At 37.9% G+C, this 22,291-nt stretch overlaps 2 protein-coding genes across 3 annotated transcripts in view; both read right to left on the bottom strand.

Moving 5' to 3' along the window:
- Positions 1–13,844, bottom strand: part of disc1 (DISC1 scaffold protein) — a 50,050-nt gene extending 36,206 nt beyond the window's left edge. Inside the window, exons 1-8 of one of the 2 annotated variants that reach the window (XM_088013028.1) lie at positions 13,523–13,844; positions 13,184–13,276; positions 11,195–11,245; positions 7,357–8,159; positions 5,891–5,960; positions 4,862–5,018; positions 4,294–4,378; positions 3,712–3,944 (exon numbers count right to left, since the gene is read on the bottom strand). In XM_088013028.1, the coding sequence (XP_087869154.1) occupies positions 3,712–3,944; positions 4,294–4,378; positions 4,862–5,018; positions 5,891–5,960; positions 7,357–8,159; positions 11,195–11,245; positions 13,184–13,253 (1,469 nt within the window). In that variant the 5' untranslated portion in view covers positions 13,254–13,276; positions 13,523–13,844. Of the gene's footprint in view, positions 1–3,711; positions 3,945–4,293; positions 4,379–4,861; positions 5,019–5,890; positions 5,961–7,356; positions 8,160–11,194; positions 11,246–13,183; positions 13,380–13,522 lie in introns of those variants that run through there. The other variant, XM_014997125.2, reaches the window with a different exon arrangement.
- A 1,679-nt stretch (positions 13,845–15,523) lies between these two features.
- tsnax (translin-associated factor X) lies at positions 15,524–22,119 on the bottom strand. Its single transcript, XM_014997129.2, has 6 exons — positions 21,799–22,119; positions 20,416–20,505; positions 20,211–20,325; positions 19,815–19,945; positions 16,256–16,377; positions 15,524–16,100 (listed from the first exon to the last, which is right to left on the bottom strand). The coding sequence occupies exons 1-6, from the start codon at positions 21,812–21,814 to the stop codon at positions 15,723–15,725; spliced, it is 852 nt and encodes a 283-aa protein (XP_014852615.1). The 5' UTR covers positions 21,815–22,119; the 3' UTR covers positions 15,524–15,722.
- Between the last annotated feature and the right edge of the window lie 172 nt (positions 22,120–22,291).

Here is a 22,291-nt window from a genome sequence, read left to right as displayed (position 1 = left end):
AATAAATCTAAACTGTGAAATATGGGAAATAACTTGTTTACAATTTTTGGCATAATTTTAGGTTGATTTAAATTTAGTTTATGAACCTAAAGACCGTAACAAGTCTTGAGACTTAGTCCCACATCATGACAGTTCCTCCACTGTACTTAACAGTGGATATAGGGTACTTTTTTGCATTTTCATCCTTTCTTTTACACCAGAATCATCTGTAGTCTGGCTGTAAAGCTCAACCCTCGTCTCTTCAAGCTAACAAATGTGGCTTTAGTCAGATTTAGGCCTGAACTCTGTATTGTCAAGACATCAGATGTGTTGAGCTGAAGCATGCTAGGACAAGAAAGATAATTGGACCATCAGAAGTGTCAACAGTTCAGAGAAGAACGGGTTTGACAAAGATCACTGCCGCTGGTATGATTTGTTCAACAACAAAGACGAGGTGCGTATTTTTGGATTCATATTTGACGTTGCCAATGTAAGTTATTGGTTTGGTTTCCCATTTCTAATGGTGAAAGCCTGGAAGACGAACTTGAGTCCTTGTCCAGTCTGTTGTCACAGTTGTAGTTGTTTTTAATTTTTAAATTAAACTGGAGCCATTCCACAACTTATATGGTTTGTCTTTCCCATTTTGAGGAGTGGCTAAGACAAATGGGTTTCTGTGTCACGTCATTTTTAATCCAGGGAATTTGGAAGACATGGATCGCTGATTTAAAATTTGTGTGACTGTTTATTAGCTTAATGACTTGAACTTAAAATTACCAGAAAAAATTATTTTAACATTTGGTTTCATTAATTTGGTGGAGAAAAAAATTCTATCGTGGGCGTTTTATTTCCAATCAAAAGTAATTTTACTAAATTTTTTGTTTTTGTGCATGAGTGTGATTTTCACACATCTTCACCACGGCTGCCTATAAGTGTGTTTTCATTAGTACGTCCATTTGAATCCAGTGTTTGCACGATTCTTTCAAAATCTGAAGGGCAAAGGTCACATAGATTATACTTCTGTAAACATGCAAACAGGACAAACATGCAAGGTGACATTATGTGGTGGCAGAGGTATAAATTAATTAGAAGATGAGGAAAATGGAGCATAAAATCCATTAAGCACAACACAGTCACCTTGAGGAAGTCCCAGCTTCCTCATATCACAAAAATCTGTTGTGCCCTTTGCATGTTATTCAAGCTGATGTTCCAAAATTATCAGCCGTTGGACAACCACTTTTTCATGAATACTCTAATCTGCCGCCATTAGAAATACCTCAGCGTGAAAAAGAAGAGCCCAGAGTTAGTCGCGTGGAGATCCAATCGGAAACCACGATTTCAATCAGATAAATGTGCTGCATTTGTGGTGGCGATGTGTCAGGTATCAAATTATTGCCCTGGTGGTGGGTCACACCAGCAGAACGCGATAAGTACAATTTACATGTCTTTGTAACGAGTGTCAAGACAGAGGGGCTTTCCGCAGGGTTGCTTCGCAAGCTATTAACTTCTGAGGATGAAATGCAAAGTAATCATTAGCATCTGAGAAAAACCATTAAAATTCAAAGCAGGAGCAAGCAGGTGTGAGGGAAGAAGGCTGGCGGCACAGAGGACGCTTTGGATAAAAATAAATAAATAAAATAAAGTACTTGGTGCTGCTTAATGCATTCTCATAAATTATTCTTCAAGCCTCACCCAACTGTTGCCTGTCTTTTATTTTTGCTGTGCCTCCATCAAAACGCTGATTTTTTTTGTTGTTGTTGTTGTTGAGGTTTTTGTTTTATTATTGTTATTTTAATAGAGAACATTATCAAATATTTCTTTTTTCAGATTTGGTTTAATACCAATGTGAGATTCTCAGAATAATCACAATTTTACTCTTTCTCGAGGGAAAAATCAACCTGACTGTAATATTTATTTGGTTAGAGGAAAAAACATCATAAAATATTCTCCAAATAAGCTATTCTAGATGCGAGATATTTTGTAAGACAAAGAGGAAAGTAGAAGTGCAGCTTGTTTTGCCAGCGACATTCACGGCTCTCTGGTGTCCCCTAAAGGCAGACTAACTGTACTGCAGTTAACCCCTGATTAGATTATGTTTAGATTAACATATTTGTATGTGCATGCTTGTTATTTATTTACTTATATTCAGTCATATTGAATTACTTGCATAACTCTTAGATATATATATATATATATATATATATATTTTATAAATGTTATCTCTTATGGTTATATTTATATTATTAATATATTAATATTTAATATTTATTGTGTAGCTTGTCAACAAATAAGCAAATTTCCCCTTGGGGATCAATAAGGTATATTGTATTCTATTCTGTTTCACAATAATTGATTGAGCTTAATGAAAAAAGCAAGAGTCATCCAAAAACTTTGTTCTGATGCGAGTCTATATTTTTAAAAGCTGCATTAAATTATATAAATGCATATATCTGAATGATATTTTCTGTTACTGAACGCTACAGCATGATGCTGTCAACGCCAAGTCCTACAAACTTCCAGGAGAAAAACCTGCTAACTGCAGCAAAAGACAAACGTCAATAAATTGACATTTTCGTGGTTGTGATGTGACTAAATTTGAAAAGGATTTTCCGGTCACTGTATTTCCACTTCAGCAATTCTGAAATACAACTTTTATTATTTTGTTAAGAACATTTAATTAAATAGCTGAAATCGTTTTTTGAAGCACAGATACTTTCTGCGTCCATCCACAGATGTATTTATGTTAAATTAAACACTTAGTTTTGGGACGCTGTTATTACTGAAAGATGTTTCACTTTCCAGCACTACCGGAAACCAACAGAAATAAATATGCATGTGTCTAATGCACCTGCAAAAGGTGTGACAATCTTCCCCAAGATTGGAAAATAATCAGCTTTCTGGAAAGAAGAGATGCAGCTAACAATTATTTAACAATCAATTATTCTGTTGATTATTTTTGACAATTCATTGATTAATCAGACAGAAATATTGGCACATTCTGCAGATTTTTCATTTTAACCACTTAGGCTTACACTATACAATATTAGAAATTCATAAATAATGCAAGTAAACAGATGCTTCACTTCTTTTTTTTTTTTAGACAAAAAAAATGAAAATGTTGCCTAAAATGCTTTGACAGCATTTCTTTAGTGAACGCTTGATGATTTGTGGCAAAGAATGCATTTGTAGCTAAATAATACTTTTAGCATCCACTTGTGAAAAGCTTAGTTCTTTTGGTTTGATTGTTTACAGTGTAGAGTTAATCTGTTGACTGTTTTTTTTGATTAAGTGATTAATAATCAGACTATAAAAAGCCCTTAAAAGGACATTTTTATTTACAGAATTTGAGCCAGGTGAAGCTAAAACTGTTATTTGAGAAGTTTTGGGTGAAGAAAAATTTTTTGTACAGTTTTGTCATCATTACTGCTTTGAAGGTGTTGGGTTTTTTTCAACAGTTTACTCTTTTTTTGAGTCTATATACTCCAGTTAACAATTAATTGATTTCTAAATTAGTTGGCAATTATTTTAATAATCGATTAGTTGCTTCAGTGGGCATTAGTAACATCTTTAAAAATCACACAGCATATCTCATCTCCTGAAATCCCTACAAGAGTAACAGAACAAATTGAAAAAAAATGTTCAGTTTTTCCAGCTTTTCTCCTTAGAAATATGTCAAGCTACACACCAAAATTTGCTGCTAGACTGAGAAATATTCTTCCCATCTGCGTTCCTGACCTGAGCGTTGAAGGTGGAGGGGAGACGGAGATCTGTGTGCGGTTTTCAGACGAGATGAGGTCCTGCAGGGTGCGGCTCATGTCCCGGAGCTGGGCCACGGTGCAGCTCCGCACCACCGACCCCTCCAGCTCCGCGGCCTCGGCCCGCTGCTCCTCCTGCTGGATCAGCTGCTCCAGGTATCGACTGCGATCCTTCAGCTGCGCCAGCCTCGTCTGCAGCTTCTCAATTTCCTCCTGGTGACACGTTGCACACGAATAATCATCAGCTCCACTGTTTGTTTTTAGATTCAGTTAAATTAAGCATTATTTAATGAAAAATGTATTATTTAGCAGTGAAAGCAAATCAAAATTTAAAGAAATTTGCCAATAGATGGCACTAAGAGTCCGTCAAACGTATATATTTGTGAATAAAGTGATATCTGCTCGTGTAAATCCATAAACCTGGTCAATAAAACCGATAAAACTCTGAAATATAAGTTAGTATAAGTTTGTTCAAGTCAGAAAATTACAGGAATCCATGATGGGCTCATTTATCCACCAACCCTGGGAAGGACAAACATTAAATATTCTGTAATGCATTTACCTCAACTTGATGTTTTTCTTGAATCAAGCGATCCCTCCGCTGCGTTGGGTCAGACTGCTCCACTGAATCCGGTTCTGATCCCTCTCTGCCAAAAGAATAATAATAAATCGTCAATCACAAAAAGTCAGGTCCCAGGACATCCGTTTTCAGAATTCACAGTTAAATTTTCACCGCGACTGCTTAAAAACAATAAACAACGTCATTAAGTGAAAACTGTGGCTAAAACAGGAAAGGTTACACCACTAGCATGGTAATATTTCAGATAACTTATCATGATATGTTTTTCAGCCTTAAAAGGAATAATAATATTCCTGATTATTCAACAATAATCATGTCAGAGTAGCTACAATGCTTCTTGAGCTTTAGGTTATCGTTTCCAGGATCTCCTCTGTTTACAACAACAGCATAAGAACGACAACAAGACAGTGTGACGGAAAATAAAAACATAATAAATGTTACGTTATGTGCAGTGAGCTGTAACCAGTGCAAAATGCTGCCTTTCACTTCTCGACAGTCAACATTATTTCCACTGAAATGGAAAATGACGGTCATTTTGGTGTAAACTGACCTGCGATGACCGCAGTCCTCCCTCTGGAGGGCGCTGTGCACCACCTTCGAGAGTCTCTCCAGGAAGTGGGCGACGCTGGGCTGCATGGAGGGTAAACCCAGTTTGAGAGCGCCGCGCTCCCCGCAGAGCTCCTCCAGCTTCTTCCCAAAGCGCTCAGCTGAAAACGTAACATGCAAATTAACTTTGAGAAAATTAATATCATGTCAGTGTAGAAAATTAACATTTCATACTGTAAAACGCCTTTTATTTCAACAACTTATGTCGCTAGTCGAAACAAATTGTACAAATGAATTTGTTTTTGCACGTTAATTTATATAATGATTTCCATTTACAGCTAAGAAAAATAAGACATTTAAGATCATAATATTACGTCAGGCTTATAGAAACATAATTTTCAAAGCAGAAATGTGGACTTTTAATGACTTAATTCGAAAGCATATTCTAATTTATTGAACATGACTCTAATCTCTATTATATAGCTCTATTGCTAAAGTATTCACTCTGCTTCTAAAAAATATAATAAAACTTTAATTATTACCTTTTTTAAGACTTTATAGTTGGAGTTAAGGTAATAATCTTCCAGTCTTCCAAAAATGCATAACTATAAAGTAATATTTTTCAAATTTCCTGTCATCTTTAAACATTTTTTAACTCAAAAACATGGCGACTGGCTGGATGACTGCCCTCTCACTCCCTGCACCGAGCTTAGCAAGTTTTTTGGGAGAAATCTTGCCAAGTCATAATCTGTTAAATCACATCTGATTATCTCAAAACCTGGTGCCATGCATCTCTCGTTTTAAAAGGTTTGTGTTGTAAATTGTGTCTGTATAAATTAATAGACAGCGTGGAATAAACAATGTAATTAAAAAACAAACAGATAAAAGCACTTTGCAAAGGTCTCCCTTCATTTAACAAATTTTAATATGAAAACACAAACTCAACTTACCAGCAAACCTCCACAACTACAACCTGATTATTCGTATTATTAAATGAATATTTATTAAAGCAAAACGTTGGTTCAAAGTTCACCTGCGTCGTAGTCGTCGTCCAGAATGGCTTTCTGCTGGAGCCTCTGCAGCTTCAACATCATGGACTCGATCTTTGAGGGGACAGAAGACAGAGCGGTGAGTCCACCGGGTCAAAACTCTTTAAATAGTTTCCACGGGTCAGAGAGAGCAGCGACCGCCATGTCAAAGTGACTCGGTCAAAGAGTTTTGGACGTTTCATCAACATGAAATTAGATTAATTCACATTTCGATTAAATGTCTTAACATCTCATTTTTAGGATATTTATAGAATGAGATTGTCCAGTACACATTTATATCTCCTTAAGTTTATGATATTCAGTCATCCTTAGAAAGGCTTTAAGAAAAATCTCTAAGTGACCAAAGTGATTTTTCACAAGTACCTTATCATTACATTAAAAGCAAAATCCAGTTTGGTTACTAAAGCGATGTGAAACTGACGGAAGTAGTTCAAATACTTACGTCAGAGATCAATCAAAAAATAATCTAACTTAAACTGACCTTTGGAAAAAGAAATTGTATCATTGGTTTCTTATTCTGTAGTTCAACTTTTTAAGCAGTCGCCACAGATGAAGTTCCTGGAGATTTCTGCTGCTGGAAATAGCAAATCCCTGTTTACGCTTTAGAAACGTTCACTTTGAGTCTCTATCAAAGAGCCAAACTCAAACCTAGTGGAGTTTTATGGACCGTGTTTTAAAACCAGGCCCTTAGGAAACCAGACAATTTTGATTGACTCTACCAAACAACCCAAGAAGAGTGGTCAAACATCCGGTTAAGATTAAACCAGAAACTTGCAGATTGTTACAAAAAACAAGTTTTATTTTTACATAAAAAAAGATAAGAAAAATCCTTTCTTTAATTTTAGATACAATCAGACCTGAGCCCTGTCACACACTGAAAAAAGAAAATAGTTGAACCAACTTAAATGAATTGCTTCAATCTGTAACAAATAAGTCAATTAAGTTGACTTATTTGAACAAACGGAACTTAAGTTTATTCAACTTGACAAATTTAGGTCAGTCCTACTCAAATAATTTATTGTACTTCAAATAAATCAGTAAATAATCTTTTTTTAAGGGATTTTTGGCCTTTATTTGAGAGTAGATAGAAAGGAAAGTGGGAAGACATGTGGCAAAGGTCATCAGGCAGGGAATTGAACCTGTGACGGCCGCGTTGAGGTCAAAGGCCTCGTTATGCGAGTTGTCCTTAACCCCTGCACCTGGTTGATACAGGATCTGACCCTGGTGAAGCTAACGTCAGAACATCAGACGTAGGATACGAACGCGGCACTGAACTAGATTGTTTCAAATAAAGTAAAATTATTAAGTTAAAATTAAGTTAATTCAACACAAAAAAGTAAGTTGTCATCACTAAACCAAACGAATTAAGAGAGATCAATGTAATGTCCATAACATGAACTGCAGCCCAAATACACTTTTTGGAGTGCATCGAGCGTTGTGACGTACCCACCTTGGTGTAAGTGCGGTTGTTCTGGAGGCAGTCCTGCAGGACGCCATCGTACGTCTTCACCAGGCTGTCCCAGCCTTGCTCAGAGGCAGGCGTCGCGCTCTCGTAGCCGGAGGTGACAGAGGAGGCCGAGGCTGTGTCCGAGTCCACCGACAGGGAGGAAGTGACCTCTATGTCAAGAGACTGGGACTCAGAGTTTGGAAGGTGGGACATTTCCTCCTTGCCAGTCCACAGACAGTCCCGCCAACATCTCCCACCATATGAACGCTCCTCCTTATGGACCTGGCTGGATTTGGTGATGATTTCCTCTCTTTTTTTCTCTAGATTAGCTGGTTGATTTGTTGGTTCTGGTTCCTGCGACGGCCTGGCAGAGTCTGTCCTCTGGTTGCTGTTTAGAGACTGCTGGATGAAGCTAAAACTTGAGCTGAAGACGACCTCAGATGAAGACTGGAGGCTTGGACTGAGTTCGTTCGATGTGGTTTGAACTCCATTTAAAGGGCCGGCCAAATTCTTACTCTCTGAAGAACTACATGTTGATCGCTTGTGATGTAGTTCATTCGTTAAAGACACTTTGACGGTAGGCGCTTGACTCAACTGTTGAACTCTGGTTGCCTTGGTGAGGTCAGCATGGCATCCAGATCTTCCATTCCTGATGCAAGCAATGCTCTCCTCCTCTTCTTCGTCTTCCTCTTCGTCCTGAGCATGAGCAGTGCACTGCAGCCTGGCCTGCTCTCCTCTCATGTACCCTGGTCTCCTGTGCAGCCTCTTACGGCCGGAGCTGCCAGCTGTCCCAGATACTTTGCCACCTGTCGATGCAGAGATTAACCATTAATCTGGGCAGTAGGTTCATGTGGGAGATAAAGTGTGAGCTCATCGGGCTGGAAGGAAAAACTGCAGCACGAAAGACTGAAGATCTGGAGCATTACATTGTTCTTTACTTTAACTGGACTCTTCCAGCACTGCATCGCTGTCTGGAATAAAAATAAAAAAAACAAGCTGTGCTGCTGTGCAACATTTCCCACAGTTCAGCTCCAGCTGTTGGGAAACACCACAGTCATATTTTAGACCGAAACACGGCTCTCTTTGAAAGAGTGGCCAAGTGAAAAACACTTCTTCTGCTTGTTCTGCTCAGAACAACAATCATCTAACTCGAGAGAAAATATTTCTGATTACATAATTAAAACTACAGTTTGTAAGTATTGTAAATATATATATATATAAATTTTAACTATTTGTTAAAACTGCCATCATGTTGTGAGACAAATAATCTGTGAAAAGAACGATCTCCTCCGCCTAATCCCTGAGCAATTATTGCCGTTTGAGGAAATGCACCAAAAACAACCAATCAGAGCCTGGACGAGGGTCTTAGTGCTGTCAATCAACCTCGTGTACTCACTGCTCAATGTGCTAAAGGCCGAGAATCAACTTAAGGTTACAGGAAACCCGTTTGTCTGCTGTCATCAGTTGCCATGCTAACTATCCTTAGCATTCACAACAGGCTATTATAGCTAAAGGGCAGCATAACCAGAAGAGATTGTGATTGACAGCGTTAAGACCCGCCTCCTAGCTCTGATTGGTTGTTTCTAGTTGACACTAGAAGCACTGGAAGAAGGAAGAGGAGATACATTTCTTGGGGATTATCTGTCTCATAATAAAAATCGATTGAAAACAAAGAATACTTGAGATTTGAGTTCATATACAACAAAAAACTGAAGTTTAGCAGAAGGAAATTGTTCATGGGAATGAAGTAAAATTTGGAGATGAAACAGTTACACATACTATAAGCATGAAGGGGGACAAAAAGGCCCAGAGCTGGCCAGACTTTTGTTTGTTTTGTTTTGTTTGCTTACTTGAGAGCAGCTTCAGATCAATGAGGGAAGTAAAACCAAACAAACTCCCACACAACTAAAAAAAAGAAGTCTTAATAAAAGCTCAAATAACCTCTGTTGAGCTAAAAACACTTAGTAAATAGGACAGCGTTGTCTTGGCCAATCACATTTGAGCGATGAGCCTAATTTTCTTTAGAATGATAAAGAAAGCTCTGTTTTTGCATTTAGACACCTGCTGCGATGCAAATTGATTAAAACATATAATGCGATGGATTCAATAGAGGCAAGCCGAGACGTTGGGAATCAACAGCCTCTTTGTGTCCAGCTGCACTTCCTACTTCTGACTCTCACTTTTCTCCCTCCACTCATGCACACACACCAAAAGCACAGAGGCACACTGACACTTTTGTGCCGCAAAGAGAGGAATCAGATAAGCATTGTCCATTTCACACACACTAAAAGAAGTTATTGTAGTTTGTCGTCTGAATGTACAGACTCCATGTCTCGCAGCAATGTGTCAAGACGAGAAAATGGGCTAAGCAGCTGCAGCCCGCAGTGACTTCCAGTGATGCAATCGTCCCATGTGACTGGAAGCAGAGGGCATAAACAGAATCCACTTTAGGATGTCAGGCTCAGAGAGTAATAACAAGCAGCCTTCTTTATGCCCAGGTTGGGCTCGGTAAGAGCGCCCGGTCCACTGGGACCGCAACACGAAAGCTCAAGTTCCACCCAGCTCCATTCATTAAAGTGGATCTGTAGACGTGGCTTCTGTCCCATAAAAGACTGAAGGAACCCAACCCTTCATCATAAGGACCAAATACCACAGCACCATCCACCATCTGGTGTGGTCGCTGTTGTTATACAGGGAACCCTCAGGAGAGTAAAAGATCCTGGCTGGTGAAAGGAGAAGGACTTGCTGGTTGTGTTACTGTATCCTCGCCATGATTCAGTTGCACACAGACCGCTTTTCCCAGTAAAAGGGAAGGAAATGCCTAGGGGCTCATTCTGTTTGACTGTGTGTGTGTGTTCATGTGTGTTGGGACATCAACTTCTTGGCCTTTCAATGGCATGTCTCTCTGCTTCCTGTGAGGATGTGAGCAAAAATAATTTGCCAGGAATCCTATCAGAAAGTAGACTAGTCATTGTCTTCCTATGCTTGATTCTCATCTCCTTTCTGCTCCGTCTGGGCTTTCTCCCATTGGCTTGGATTTCTCTGGTGGAATTTCAACCGGACCAATCAGAAAACAGAAGGAGAAATTGTCAACGATGATGTAAACTAAAATTGTAGTCTGCCTGTAGTTTTAGTAAAACGTTCACTTGTTGGCTACGCTTCTAAATATTGAATTAACATTAACGGTGGCCTCGTTAAGGTCGACACTTCTGGTAGTTTACAGTGTAGCTAATTTCTGGTAAGCTTCATAGCATCAAACTGGCGCATTGTAAATGTAACGGCTAATCAACTCCAGATATGGAGTAGGATTAAGGCCACTGGAAATAAAAAATAAATAAATAAAAACAATTGTGATTTTTTTTTCTCCTCAGAGTTCTAATTCTGTATCCAAATTTAATTAAATAACCAAACATTCTTAGATTAGATGTATGTCAATTACGTTGTTAGAATATAAAAATAATCATAGCAATCATCATATAACTATTTTCCCTTGTTGTAAGATTTGTAAACCTGCACTTTACCAACAATGAAACATGTTCAAAATTTATTTGGTAGATATGAGTTTTAAGATTAAATTTGCCTGGTGGTGCATAAACAACTTAATCAATTCTGATTCCGAGAAAAAAAGTCAGAATTTTTCTTTTTCTTTTTTTAATTGCCTGAATCCCTTTTGTATCAAGCAATCATTTCTCAATAGTCCAGACTCTCAGTATGAAGCAAGGGGCTTGTTTTTTTTACCATCCAACAACTAAAAATCTAATCTGCAGCAACAATTGATCCCCTCAGTAACTCTTTGCTTTGGCGAAGTCTGAGAAAAACGAAGCGTCACAGAGTTATTTACCTTTGGAGCTAGAAGAGGCCCTCAGGTTAAACACTGCGTCCCTACTGGCTGCTGAAACAACAGAAGAATGCAGAGGAGCTCATAAAAACACAAACATTTGAGGAACAGGATCAGCGCACAAGCAGTCCTGCATGTCAGCAACCTCCTGAGAAGAAGCGCTGCTTGGCAGATGTGCGACGCCTCGGCATTCGTGATGAAGAGCAGCAGGAAGAAAAGGGAAGTGAAATAAACCATGAGTCTATCTGAAAACCTGCCAGTTTTATAAACAGGAAGCTTGACTATTACCCGTGAAAGTCCAGCATTAAAAATCTCTGCGGGTGTGAGGCTTAATGCCTGACTTCCTGTGTATTCCCGTGACGATCATGAACCAGCATAATGTGACAGAGCTGATGCGGTGGACACATATGCAGACGCTTTATGCTCCCTGTTTTACAAAATCAAACGTGTTGAGATAAAAGACAGCTTGAGAAGAAGTTTCTGCACTTTGGAATATAATCTCTTGTTATGATAAATATTTTTTCTTATATTTTAAAAAGTGTAACCAGTCGTTCACCAGAACCCTGAAGAAGAATATCATAATCTTTGACGTTAAAAAAGTTTTAAAAATACAACCTTTAATTTGAGTTCATTTATTCAGTGAGGGAAAAAAAAGAGGTGCTACAATCAAATTGGTGCTGTGACAATTATTGGTACCCTAAATGTCCCTTTAAAATAAATGTAACAGGAAAATCCATCCATTGTCTGATGTTTATCTCCAATCATTGAGCAAAAAACCTCATACAGGTACAACAAAGGGAAACCATCCATGCACCAAAGTCAAGGGAAATTTAGAGTAATCAAGTAACAGTCAGGATTGGAAACCAGACTTAGTTTTTGAAGTCAATCCAATTTCTGGGTATTTTCTAATTCATGATTTTCTGTTTCCTTGGTGTAGAAACATGAAGCAAAACAAAACCCAACTTATTTTAGACATTGACCACCAGAAAGAGGACCCATGTTTATGAAAAATTGTCTTCATTACAACTAATATAGCTTGTTTACATCCCAATTGGTGGTGTAGAAGTGATGGCATAGGTTGCCAAACCATCACAAACCAAAGCATGGAGCACTTAGAGCTGGTGCAAAGGTCCCTGAGACTAATGCTGACATTTTCACAGCAAAAAACAGTCCAGTTTGGGTTGGTGTGAAACGAAGAGTGAAAATGTGGAAAAACCACATCATCCCTACATCCCTACAAGCCAACAGGAAGCAGACAAGACAGCAATTTAATCATAAAATGTAATAAAATTCAAAGGTTTGCAAAGCAAAAGACAACTGGCATAACTTGAGGTCACGGGGCATTTAGGTTGTGCAGCAGAATAAAGAAACAAAGAATACCATCAAATCCACCTGTGAATTATTTTAAAACTTTTAAAATAAGCTTTTAAAGCGGCCTACTCAAAGTCCAGACTGAAGTCCTTTCAGAAAAGCTAATCATGCAAAAAAAAAAAAAAAATCCTCAAAAATAAAGTAATTCTACAAAGAAGATTGGACCAAAATTTCTCCAAAGTCACATAAAACAGCCATCGTCATTGGTCAGGACTCTGACGATGACTTTCAGCTGCCTGGTACTTATTTATTTTTATCACAGAGACAAGTAAATATACTATTGCAGAAATCTAGCCTAATGAAAATAAAGACATGCACCAGATTTTCTGTCATGTTTTGGCATGAATCCATTACCCTGGTCATGTTGTAAAACAATATAAACTCATTTAGTAGCAGACTTTTAGACTTGTCAGTATAGGTCCTAGTTGATCTTGACCCCAAAATGATGTTTTCTGTGTTATTTACATTAAGCTGGGGGATATTCGGACCCATTCACTCGGTGAGTGTAATAGTAGGTACTGGAGATATAAAGCAAAGAGTTACGTACTTTTTTTTTTTTTACATCACTCTATTATACCGGTCCCTTATAGGAAAAAAAAAAGAAATAAAGCAGTTTCTTACCTTCAGTGCTTTCGCAGCGGTGATGTAGAGAGTTCAGGTGACAGTCGAGCCCCATCAGTCCGGCAAACATCTTTTCTTCAATTATATCAATAACTATAAAATGAAAGGTTTTCAGAAGTCCGATAATGACAGATCCTGCAGCAACAGAGTTACATCCACCATGTTTTAGAAAAAGTGGAGCCAGGAGAACGGACTGATCTCATTTCCGCTGTGGAAACTAAACACGGGCTGCTGTTTTCAGTTAATTCCCCTTCTAATTATCGTGTGAACGTGGGATTCTTCCATTTCAAAATGCTTTTTAAATACAAGTATTAACAGCTGATCAGATCAGATTCTTACTTTTTTTTCTCTCTTCTCTGCTGAAAACAAACAAGTAGGTTCAGTTGCGCTTCAACAGGCGGAAAAGAAAAGCTGTTCCTGTAGTCATGTTTCCTCAAGAGATTAAAAGCAGGAGGACAAAAAGAACTATCCAATATGGAGAAATAACAGTGAATAGAAATCTACTTTGTCTTGTCAGATCGGTAATCGATCTGTAAATCCGTTAGTCGGTCGCCGTTGCGCGCTGCGTCATGCGCCCTGCGTCATGCGCCGTGTTGGAGCTCCTACGTGTTCAGGAATTTGACTCCAGACTCCTTCAGACCGCCTCACAACTGCAGACACATTCCGGTGTTCTGACAATCTGTGCTCCCACAAGGCAGGACGGATTAATGAGTAGCACATATAGTTAAAACACCTGTTTAAACACCGCAGCTGTTTGTGTTTATTCGTGCTTTATTTAAAAAAGACAGGCAATTAGGAAAGATCCAGCTGGATCTGTTGTCTGAGTCATTTTGCCAAAACCTGCTAAAAAAATATTGACGATTGAAATGAATTTCTGTTTACAAGGATAAATGTTGATGTCCACGGGTTCCTAACATGTTTCATTGGTTCTTTGGTTTCATTGGCTGAGGGGAAATCCATGGGAAAACCACCACAGAACAGAAGCAGGAGTCTTTTCATTTTCTTTCCCACACTTCCAAAGGCTCCTTTCATTCAGCCTGGCTGGCTGATGGACAACACTGAGAGATAAAAGCGGCTCAGTTCAACACAGAGTGATGTATGGAGCTGCTTTTATCAGGTTGCATGCGGACTACGGGAGCGTCAGCATTAAACAGCTAATGCAGCAGGCAAATCAGCAAACTTCCTCTAAATGAATAGACTCATTACCAGATTTATTTATTTATTTATTTATTTTTATTTTATTTATTTATTATCGCCAGTACGTTATTTCAAAATTAAACATATTACTTTGGTGGTAGTAGTAAAATAAACATGGAATGTCTTTTTCTAGTTTCTGGTGTTGCACTTAACGACTGCCACCAGATGGCAGTAAAGGGCTTCTTTATGTTTTTTTCACATTTTGTCACAAAGAATTTTATTGGAGTTTTATTTAACAGAGAAACACAAATGTTTGTTAATGAAACAGCACATTATTATTTTAAAAAATATAAGTAATTGCACAAAAATCCACATACAGTGGGTCTTTAATTATTTATGTAGCTCTACTGATTATATGGCTTTTAAATTATAATGGAGTCTGCAGCTAGTATCAATACTGTCCAGGAGATGGCAGCATTAATATGTACAAGTAAACGCAGGAGCTTTCAAATTATTATCAATGTCAAGGCCAAAATAAATATCTTCTGGATAATGTTGACGAATGTGAAACGCACTTCTGAAGAAATACACATCAGCTAATCACCATTATATATTAAAAGCACATCTAGGGGGTGATGATTCTGGAAAAGATATGGAAAGGATTCAATAAGCTTCTTTAAATGTGAAGCTTCCTGATGACTATTTCCACTAAAACAATTTTTAAAAATGTAGTTGCGTTATCATTTTTGTTGACCTTTTATTGTTTTTAAGCAGCTTTCTGGATAAATATGGTCATTTACACATATTAAACCAGATGAAATTTTGATTTTTAGCAAAAAATAAATAAATAAATGAATGTATTCAATGCCAAATCCATAGAAGAGGTGGTACAGATCAAACAAAAACAAAAGTGTAATATATTTAAGTTAAAAATGTGCAGAAATGTGTTCTCACAAAACGGGTGACTTTAATATTTCTCTGCATGCTCTGAGCTTTAGATGAAAAGCAAATAAAAGTGGTGGTGGTTGTTTAAAGAAACAAGTGTGCTAAAGCAAGGGGTTTGTTTGTGTCTGCTGATGTACAAAGGTTGTTGTGAGCGTCCGATGGTCATACCTGACCACCAGATTATCTGAGTGGTAGAAAAGAAGAAGAAGGCCACCAAGAAAATAAACAAAATGAATCAAAGCGGCTGGAAGGCCGAAGGAGAGCACAACAGAACTTTTATTCATGCTAAACAGCAGAATATTCAAAATTTCAACAAAGAAAAACAACAGATTTTCAACTCTATCAATGTTTGCGCTACATTAACAAGCATGCTGAAAGAACGGTTCTCAAACCGCATTAAAAATGCAACACAATAAAGCCGAACAAGGACACACCAGAGGTGATGAAGAGTGTTTCGCTAAACCACTCCTTCCTCTGTGTCCATGTGGGTGGTCCTGGTGCAGAACACGTCCGCCAGCATGTGCTTGGGGATCTCCGAGCCGCGGACACGCAGGGTGTAGCAGGCGTCCTCCACTTTGCCCAGGCTCTGTCGGAGCGTGTGCAGCTTCTTGGAGACCTCGTAAGGCCCCGTGTTCCCGATGTAGGAGAAGCCGTCGTGGATCTGCCGCAGAAACTGGCTCAGCTGGAAGGGCGTGTCGATGTCGCCGTTGCCCACGCTGCCGATGCACAGCCGCATCAGCTCTCCCGTCAGGTCGGCCACGCCCAGCAGGTAGTCGGCCGGCGTCACTTGGAAGGTCAGGACGTGAGCTGACGAAGGCGGGGCTTCCGCCAAGCCCTGAAAGCGAATAAAATACTGAAAAAAAGATTTCAACTGCTTCACAAAATCTACTCGCACCACTTTAAGATTCATCAGAGTACGTTATGTGAGCTTTGATAGGGAACATTAGTGGATAGACACGTTATTTTGAGATGATAGCTCGTCAAACGTACTTTTGGATCTGCGTTGCCGGTTTTCATGAAGACAAGCTTTGCGTTTATCTCCTCCAGGCTGATAAGGCTGCGATGACGGATGTAGTGCAGGAAGGTGATGGCCTCCACATACTCCTGAATTCCTGAAGCACAAAATATAACAAATATAAATCAGCACAAGATGTTATAAAAAGTGCATTAAGTTATTTTACTTGTTGTACAGCAGAAATTAAATGATGCAGAAAATGCTAACACCTGCTGCCTGTGCATTAAAGAGCAAAAATGAAAATAATCATCTTGTTTCCTGCCTCTATTGTTTGATGAAATGGTGATGATTTTGTTTGTGGCGGCTAAGATGAACCCTCATTTGTTTTCAGCCCCTGAGTAAACAACAATCAAATAATTGCAGGACGGAAGATGTCGTGTCTGAAGTTTACTTTAGGAGCTGCAGTCGGGCTTCAAAGGCTCCGCCGCGCTGCGTCCAGGTCGCTCACCGCAGCGTGGAGCAACAAGCAGGCAGGAGGGCCTCTTCACAGCGACATCACACACAGGTAGACGACGTTTATTAATTAGAAACGTTGTCTGGATTTTATTTGGTGTTTCAGGGTAAAGAGGGTTTAAAAAAATGCATCCTTTATTGATTTTTATTTTTGTCACAACTATGAATTACTTTGAATTAGGGCTGAAATGATGAATCAGATTAACCAATTACTGCAATTACTAATTTCATAATCTATTACTCATTAGCTGGAGCATGTATATAACTCCTCCAGTTGCATAGCGGACGTCAGAGGGACCCTATCTTGTTGAATTTTAAGCAATAAAATGTTTATTTTCTTATCTAAAAAATAATTATGAATTATTCGTTTATTTTAATCTGTCAATATGTGTTAATATGTACGGTACAAACACAACAAAACTCTTCCATTTTCACCAGAAATTGTTGTCGTGTAAACAGGGCCAAACTGGCGCTGCAGCAGTTTAAAGTTTCACCACTGAGCCTCATAAATGCTTAAATATAAAAACAACGGCATGTGGAGAAAACTGGGTAAGCAGAAAATGTCACACTACCAGTTTGGCAGTATTTCAGATATTTAAAACAAAAAAAATTATAATAAAAAAAAAAAAATCAATAATTATTAATATTGACAAATATGAAACACTTGTACTGTGATAAGTTGTTTTTTTTAGCCATATCGTCCATTTGTAGACCAAACTTGCGAAAAAAAGTGGAGTCTCTGATTGTGGACAGGATATTTGACATGAAAAGGTTACAAAAGCTTTGAGGCAAGCAGCCAGGGTTCAGTTCCTGAGTTTACGGCCTGGAGCTGTTTATGCTGTCTGCTGTAAAGCGGTCGTTACCTTTGGTCAATGAAATTCATAAACAATGACTAAGGGAAAAACAAACTGAAAATAGAAGAGATTTCATTGGCACAGCATTTGGAAAAGTTGAGGGCTAAATCTGCGTGGACTGTCTATTGGGATCTGATTGACAAAAATATCTCTTTATACTTTATAAATACTGATTGTTTATTAATATACTGAGAAAAGTGAATATTTAGGTTTTATTTGATTTGCGTTGGACCACAGAGAGATTTGCTGAGAAGTAAGTGAATCATGGGAAAAGTGCATTTCTGTTTTCACAGCGTCATTACTGAGGTCGAGCTAAATAGCTTATCAAAGTGCTGCGTTATCAGTGGTAATTGTGTTTAAATTTAGCCACAATATCTCTGACAGTCCTTATGGAAAAAAAACAAACAAAAAACAAAACAGACCCATTACATAAGCCTGGGGACTTCTACAGCAAAGATTATCAGGGAAACCCATGACCTGAGCTCAGCCACCATCTAATAAGGTTAAAAAACACTGAAACCAGTAATTGGTGGAAACTGCCACTGGTCACGTCGTGGACGAGACACCGCCGATTCCCTGAGTGGCCGCAATCTAAAAAACCCCTTCCGAGTTGCTAGATAACAGCTCACTCTCACTCCCAGCAATGTTTTTTCTCCAAACGCAGCAGACTTTATGTCTGCTTTCAAAAAGACCGGCACTGGTGTTAGTCAGAAAACAGCTTTATCGGAGGGTGTTGTCCGTTATACCCACAGCAGCATCAAGGTCACGTTATCTTTCAATTCAAATAACCCTGGTGAGGATAAAAAATGGCTGAAGTATAAATAGACAATTCACTGAAATCATGCGTGTAGCGACGCACAATACAGCACTCACCATACTTATTGCAAAAAGCTACTTTGCTGCCATTTTGTTCTACATAAATGTACTAAAACTACAGGGTTAATTTTTAAAACATTTTCAGTGACATTTTCTCCTACTTCAATAAAATATGAATACAACTTATTGAGAAAAGAAGAATAAAATATCCCTTTAAGTTATGTAGCAATATTTTTACACAGTTGGTTTACCTGGACGCAAATCAGAAGTTATCACGATATTTTGTGATGATATTGTTATAACTATAAAAGTGATGATAATAACTATTTATTACCTCCTTTTTAGGTAATTGTATTGCTGATGGCCACACAAATACAAATACTGTTTTTAAAAAAACATATCCATTTGTAATATGCTTCTGTAGTACACCAGCCACAAAAAGAAGTGTGATTTGTATCATATTTTCAAATAAATGCATATTTATTGATAGGTAAGGTCATTTTACTTATATAGCACATTGTCAGCAACAAGGCAGTTCAGAGTGCTTTTACATGAATTAGAAGGAAATACAAACAAAACCAAAAGAAAAACAAAAAGGTAAAGTACAAAGCTAAATATTGGTTCCTCATGTTTAATAAGAAAAATAATAAGTAGCCAATAATTTAAAACCTAATAGGGGTTTCTCTTAAGTTTGTTCTGGATTAGAGAGGTACAAAACTAAATGTTGGTTAAGTCTAGGAGCTATTTCTTTATTTCCAGTTAAATCTTAGAATTTAGATTATTTAGTTTATTTTTATTTGCTTATTTTCTAGTTAATTTACAATTAGAATTCTTGTTTAATTCTAGTTATTTAGAATGAGATTTTTGGCTAGTAATTCACTTAATTGGTTAATTAATTTCAGTTTGGGACATGGGAGTTTCACAGTATAAATATGTAGGTTTTAAGTAGCTCTTTATGTACATGGGTGGTCACATGGTTTATTATCAGTCTACCCAGCTAGTCAATCAGTCAGTCAATCAGTCGTCACTCCGCAGGTGAGATAATCAGGTAGCCAAGTAGGGCTCCTGTGAAGTTTGTACCGTGCTTTACGTGCAACTATGGAATAAACAAAGAATTGCATTTTTGACTTTTTGATCTTTTTTGGAACTGCATTTAAACCCACGGTGTATCAACTGGCTATTTGAATCGAATTCATGTTTGATTTGTTCACTTTTAAGTTTCAAGTTTTTAGATTTTTGGATTTTCAGTTTTTGGACAAATAGTCACTATATTAAGTATAAAACTAAATGTTGGTTCCAGTTGTTCTGGGTTGCTAAGTAGATAGTACTTTCTAAGTTTGTTCTAGATTTGTAAAGTATAAAGAAAATGTATTAAAAAAGTTTAGTTTTCACACAGTTTGTAACAGCTCACCTGGAGTGAAAGCTCTGTGAAACTGATAAATATCCTCTCCTCTGAGCTCCTCAGCAATTTGCCCAATCTTCTGCCTGACTCCATCCAGTTTGCTCTCGGCCTCATTCAAAACTACCTCAGGATCCGGAATGCTTTACAGCCACAGAAAAACAAAGATCTGAATTATTTTAACTGGAAATCAGAGCTGGTATGTGGCACCATGCATGCAAACAGAACATTTGCATACAAACATAGTAGCTGTGATATGGAATACAAAGGCTAAATTAAGACTCGTCCCGAAATGTACAATTTCTCAATGTGCAAGAAACAAATTAAAAATTTGCAAACAGGAATTCAAAATAAGTTTTTCAATAAAAAGAAAGAAAGTAATTTATCAGGAAAAAAACCTAAACATACTTGGTCACTCTGTGCAGAAGAAAAATGCTCCTCTTGCTTTCGATGGTGATGTCTCTACTGATCTTAACGAGGCGCTCATATTTGTCGTGTCTGGTGTCGAGTTCCTGCTGGAAAACTTTAAAGACAGAAAGAAAGTTTTAATATTTATTAATGAAAGAGATTTAAACATTAAAAAGTGGAGTCAAATTGCTAAGGGCGGACGTACCTTTAAAGGCAGCGATGACTGGCGAGGACGAATTGGCAAGCGCATCACGCTCCTGTGCAGCTTCAGCATTTCTCCGTGACCAGCCCTCACCTGACACCATGCAGAAATAAGCAATCATGGATGATGAACATTTTTAAAAATCTGATTGGCTGCTAGATTGGGCGATTGTGGCTGTGTGGGTAGAGTAGTTGTCTTGTAATCAGAAGGTTGTAGGTTCAATTCCAGCTTCCTCCTGCCACATGTTGATATGCCCTTGGGCAAGGCACTTAACCCCAAATTGCCTACTGATCTGCATATCATTGTATAAGTGAATGTGATTCTAGTGTAAAGTGCTTTGAGTGGTCAAAATGACTGGATAAGTGCTATAAGAGTTAAGCCCATTTTCTTTTATTATTATTCTAGACAGAATTCAAGTAAAACCTGACTGAAGAACTCACATTTCCTCACTATTAGCAGCTTATCTGCTGATTAGCTCCACAAATTTGAGGCATTTGTGCACACCTCAGCCCCTTTCAACCCAAATCTATATCAAAGGGACCTAAATCTGGTGTTTTCTTTTTTATCCAACAGTGTGAATCTTTTGTTGCCCGCCTGGAATTGGAATGACTAAGTTTTAGCTTTAACATCTGGCCAGTGAAGTCATCACCACAATAACAATGTTTGAAGTATTTAGGAGGCTATATTACCTCACTTGTCATGCATTCATGCTCTGTTATACTTTGAAAATTGGCAGGAACTCTCACTGCCCTTGATATATAATTTTGGGCCCGAGATCCTAAAGCTCGCAGAGTGTGGCTGGGATATAGTGATGGTGCAAATAACAGGAACTCTGATTGATCACAAACAATATTGTCATAACAATCAACAATAATAACATTGCAGTTGCATGTTTTTCTAATATTGTTAAAACACAATTCAACATAAAGCGCGTCCCAGAAGCATTTCATTAATTCAAATAAAGTCTTATTACGAATAAAACTGTAGAATACAAGCTGATTAATTTATTTATCTAGATTTTATTATTGGAGCATATGAGTAAATACGGTTGAGTACAAAAACCCAGAAGTTTAAGATATATAATGCAAAAACCTTATCATTGTTCCTCTTATTTTACAATTCTACACTGCTTAGAATTACACCAGATAAAAAATAAACCAACAAACTTTGTAACTGTACCGACAAAAACAAGAGTGGGTAGAGCCTTAATACTGAGCTAAAAAGGCACAATATAACAGTAGGACAAACAGAAGTTAAACATTTATGGCTGAAGTTAGCTAGTGCATAAAAATGCATTCCTAAAGATTTGTCGTTAGCTAAATAAAACAGCTTATTCTGGGCATCTAAAACAATTCGTCTGAAATTAAAATTTGTATCTTGACTTACCTTCTCGCTTATTCATCCTTTAAGCAGTACAGTTTGTCTTTTCCCTAAATTATAAAGTCGGCTCTTCAACTAGTGTTACTAGATTAGCTTTCTTTGGCACGGTGCTGCAAACAAAATGCAGCCGGTAGTTTATTTCTTTATTTTTGGGCAAAAAGACAAAACTCTACCTCATATTCACTACCATCTTCCAGGATTGATAGACATATAAAATAATCTCTGCGCAATAATTAGGCTAAATAAATGCAGTCTTCTTGTTTCTTGATAGCAGGCATCCATGCGGTAACCTCGGGGCTTCTGCGCTGTTTACATGCGTAACAGAAAGGGTGGCGTGGTGCATCATGGGAAATGTAGTAACTAACGGGTGATCCCTCTCCCCAAAACTTTACCTGCAGTTAGTTCTGTATTTCTTAATTTACTTAATCTTTAAACATTGATTCTGTACATCTCTCCGCTGCTCGGCTCACAACTGAGAAACTTTTTACTGTTTCAAATC

The sequence above is a fragment of the Poecilia mexicana genome, unplaced genomic scaffold (assembly GCF_051168715.1).
Source record: "Poecilia mexicana isolate PSO_F unplaced genomic scaffold, ASM5116871v1 scaffold_15, whole genome shotgun sequence".
Taxonomy (NCBI): domain Eukaryota; kingdom Metazoa; phylum Chordata; class Actinopteri; order Cyprinodontiformes; family Poeciliidae; genus Poecilia; species Poecilia mexicana.
The sequence above is the reverse complement of the archived record's forward strand: the minus strand, read 5'-3'. Positions and strand labels throughout refer to the sequence as shown.